The 4,457-nt window shown below is 34.8% G+C and overlaps 1 protein-coding gene across 1 annotated transcript; it reads right to left on the bottom strand.

Moving 5' to 3' along the window:
• Positions 1–915: 915 nt before the first annotated feature.
• Positions 916–2,461, bottom strand: LOC100665298 (olfactory receptor 6C2-like). Its single transcript, XM_003423656.2, has one exon. The coding sequence runs from the start codon at positions 1,849–1,851 to the stop codon at positions 916–918; it is 936 nt and encodes a 311-aa protein (XP_003423704.2). The 5' UTR covers positions 1,852–2,461.
• Between the last annotated feature and the right edge of the window lie 1,996 nt (positions 2,462–4,457).

Genomic DNA, 4,457 nt, shown 5'->3' with positions numbered 1-4,457 from the left:
GACTTTGACTACATCACATCTAAATTTGGAGACCATCTCAAGAATAGATTTGATGTGTTGAGCACTAATGACCTAAGATCAGACAAGTTGTGGAATGACATTGAGTACGTCATGCATGAAGAAAGCATGAGATCATTAAAGAGATGGGAAAGAAAGAAAAGGCCAAAAAGGATGTCAGAGAGACTCTGAAAATTACTCTTGAACATAGAGTAGCTAAAGGGAAAGGAAGAAATGATGAAGTAAAAGAGCTGAACAGGAAATTTCAAAGGACAGCTCCAGGAGACAAAGTATTATAATGAAATGTGCAAATACTTGGTTAGAAAACCAAAAGGAAGAACACACTCAGCATTTCTTAAGCTGAAAGAACTAAGGAAAAAATTCAACCGTCGAATTGCAATACTGAAGGATTCAATGGGCAAAATATTGAAGAACATAGGCAGCATCAAAAGAAGACGGAAGCAATACCAAAAAAAAACTGGTTAACATTCAACTATTTCAGGAGGTAATATATGATCAAGAACCAATGGTACTAAAGGAAGAAGTCCAAGCTGCACTGAAAGCATTGTCAAAAATCAAGGCTCTATGAACTGATGGAATACCAATTGAGATGTTTCAAAAAAACGGATGCAACACTGGAAGTGCTCACTCATCTATGTCACGAACTTTAGAAGACAGCTACCAGGCCAACCGACTAGAAGAGATGGATATTTATGCCTATTCCCAAAAAATGTGATACAACCAAATGGAGAAATTATCTAATAATATCATTAATATTACGTGCCAGTAAAATTTTGCTGAAGATCATTCAAAAGGAGCTAAAGTATAGATTGTTAAAAAAAAAAAAAAAAGTTATAAACTTCAAGGAAGAATGTCTGAGGCCATTGATCTGTTCTTTGAAAAAAAATTTTTTTTCTTTTACTTAGTTGAGAGCATTGCAAGCCTTTCAAATGAGCCCTTGAAAGCTTTCTTAACTTGATTATTCCTCAGGGTATAAATAAATGGGTTCAAAGTTGGGGAAACAGAAGAAATAAGCAGTGAAACCAATTTATTAATGGTCACTTCTTCCTTTGCTGTTGGATTCATATAGATGAAAATGCACGTGCCATAGGTAATGGAAACCACAATCATGTGGGAAGAACAAGTTGAAAAGGCTTTTTTCCTTTGGTGGACAGAGCGGAATCTAAATATTGTCCTGATGATGCTACCATATGACAGAACTACACAAGTAAGAGTCATATTTAGGGTCAGCACAGCAGAGATGATAACAGTCTGTTCTATAATCCATGTGTCCGAGCATGAGATTTTCACAAGGGGAAATGCATCACAGGCAAAATGGTCAAGCACATTAGAATTACAAAACTCCAGATTTAAACAAAGGTGTATTAGTGGGAATATTACACAGAAACCAGCCATCCAACAACAGGTAATGAGAATCCTGCAGACTCTGCTGCTCACAATGGTCATGTAATGCAAGGGTTTGCAGATGGCCACATAGCGATCATAGGACATGGCGGCCAGGAGGAAAAATTCTGTTGTTCCACAAATGTCGGTAAAAAACACTTGGCTCATACAGGCATTATAGGTAATGACCTTATTACCTGTTGCTATGTTATACAAGTATCTAGGAATACAAGCAGAGGTGAATGAGATCTCCAAGAAGGAAAAATTTTTTAAGAAAAAGTACATAGGTGTTTTCAGGTGGGAATCCACAAAGGTGAGGGTGATGATGGTCAGGTTCCCAGTTATACTCAACATGTAGGTGAGAAAGAGAAAGATAAAAATCAGAACCTGCAGCTGAGGGTCATCAGTCAGTCCCAGCAGAATGAATGATGTTACTGTGCCGTTTCTCATCACTGACTTCTGCCTTCTGTCTAATCTGCATCTGCTGTTTGGAGAAATTTTATTATAAATTATTTTAACTGTTAAATATTCTATATATTTAGCCTTTTATTCTTTGTATCAGAAAATTTCTTCACTGATTTCATGTCTTTTCTTGACATTTGAGTCTTTTATTTTATTATTATTTTTTTAAATAATGCTAATACATAACAGATACGTGGGCTCACTACATAGAATCTAGAGTAGAGTTTGAGGTCTTCATTACAAAAAAAAAAAAGATTTTTGTTTTCTGCTTCGGTTTTAGGACAAATGTGTTTTATTCCTATAAACAACCCTAAGTCCTGTGGTTCCACCCAACACAATACAGCTTTTTTTCTGCTTAAGTACATTGCCGTCACTGAATATGTACATTACATTTATTGTTGACATAATGCTGACAGCTTTTCTTCCCTCCCTGATATTCTAGTCAATGAATTATTTCTCTCTCCATTGTTGCCACTTTTGCCTAATAATAAGATATTTAAGTCAGAGGTCAAGAACCTTTAGATTCTGAGTTTGTGATAATCTGCTGTACAGATTTTTCTCAAGCTTGAACTATGAATTACACCAATAGGGACTCAAACATTTCCAATATACAATCAATATCTCAAGGCTTGAAGTTTTCTGACATCAATGAATAGGAAAAAAAATTTTTCCGTGTGTACTCAATTTATTTGTTTTATGAGCAGTTTTACTTTATTGCTTAACTTTCTGTGTCCTTACTGAGATAGGGGCAGAGTTAGCTGTGACCATTTGCCCTGGACATTGACCGAGGCTCATAATCGACCTGAAAGTTAGAACAGTCTCATTGAATTTAATCTCTCATTGAGCAAATATCAATTACTTATATTAAATTGAGATGTAGGAGAGTTATTTTTATTTTTGTCTTTTTTGTAGTCCATCTCTCTCCAGTCTTCTAATTTCTCAGGTAATGTGTGCATCGCTGTGAACTCTTACTCAACCCTTTAAAATTTGAGCATTTCTGAATCATCAAAATATATCTTTTTCTCCCCAAGATATTGTTATTTTGTTGTTGTTTGGTGCTGTCAAGTCCAAAACTTACAATGTAATAAAGTGACATGCAAATTAACACTAAAGTGTAACTGATTTTTGTTTATTCTCTCTTTCAATCAGATGTTCAAAACGAACATCGGAATCTGTAATGAGGTGCTGCCACTTCAGCCAACAGGGGGTGTAGAGTACAGGGATATGCTTATATATTACCGTACATACAAAAGTATTTTACTATTTTTAATTTTGTTTGAATGCATAGCCAGAGTTTCACTCAATATTTCTTTTATTAAATTAGATACACATTATCTGTATCTTATGCGTAAAAATCTCCCAAATGATCACATTTACCTCTACAAGATAAATTCATTATGAAAAGTGAGATTGCATAACTTGGATACATAGAAAAAATGTATTATCTTTGAAATTCATTTTGTTTTCCAGAGAAAAATATGACCTAGATGCTAAAAAAGGAATTACAATCAAAGAGGCACACTTTATCATACTTACTCTTCTGTTAGTAAATTGGAGTTTCTGTTGGTTGTTTAAACATAGCAATATTAAAACTGCAATGTGAAAAGTGATATTTTTATAAAGACATCCGTGTCTTCACATTCACTGGTAGGTAGGGCAATGCCTAGAGCTCCCAGCAATTTCCATGCTGACATATAGGGCAGTCTTCCTCACAATGTGCTTAGTACTATTATCAGCCCCAGTACATTTTTACTATCTCCGTCACTGAATAGAAAATAAGTTATCTCTAAGAGCTGGGGTATGTCATGAACTTTATCCTCCATTGGAGAAATCGACACTCCAAAACATCAAGAGAGTGAGAAATGATTTTACAATATAAGGCATAACCCTTTTTATTTTTATTTTTTAATTGTTGAACATGCAATGAAGTGAAAAAAATAAAGGTCCCTGGCGACATACACTCAAAGTCATTAATGATTTTTCTGAGCAAGAAAATTTGGCAAAGAAAACAAGTAACACAGTCTTCAGGGAGACTATGTCCTTGGAGATAGGAGGATAATACAGCAGTACCATAAATGTGGTAGGAGGATAAGTATATAATTTAAATCAGCCAATTTAAAAAAAAAAAAAAAAAACTTACATCTACTAAAGCATTTGGAATATTTTACATTCTTTGTTATATGATTTTAATCCTTTATTATATGATATTAATACTTTATTATCACTGGATAATTTTAATCAGATAAGCAAGAGGAAAAGTTTACACAATTATATAAAGCTTCTGCTTACATTACAGACCATATCTTTCAGAAATTTTATTTCTTCAGATCATTGTTTTCTGGTGCCATCAAGTTGGCTCTGACTCCTAGCAACCCTATGTACAACAGAACAAAACACAACCCAGTCCTGTCCCATCCTCACAATTGATGTTACGCTTGAGCCCATTGTTGCAGCCACTGTGTCAATTCATCTCTTACCGGGTCTTCTTCTTTTTTGATGACCCTCTTCTCTACCAAGCATAATGTCCTTCTCCAGGAACTGATCCTTCCTGATAACACGCCCAAATTACATGAGACAAAGTCTCCCCATTTTGG

The sequence above is a fragment of the Loxodonta africana genome, chromosome 4 (assembly GCF_030014295.1).
Source record: "Loxodonta africana isolate mLoxAfr1 chromosome 4, mLoxAfr1.hap2, whole genome shotgun sequence".
Lineage (NCBI taxonomy): Eukaryota > Metazoa > Chordata > Mammalia > Proboscidea > Elephantidae > Loxodonta > Loxodonta africana.
This window is presented reverse-complemented; position numbering and strand designations above follow the sequence as displayed.

Coding starts and splice junctions, on each gene's coding strand:
- LOC100665298 (XM_003423656.2), bottom strand. CDS start 1,851: ATGAGAAACGGCACAGTAACATCATTCATTCTGCTGGGACTGACTGAT.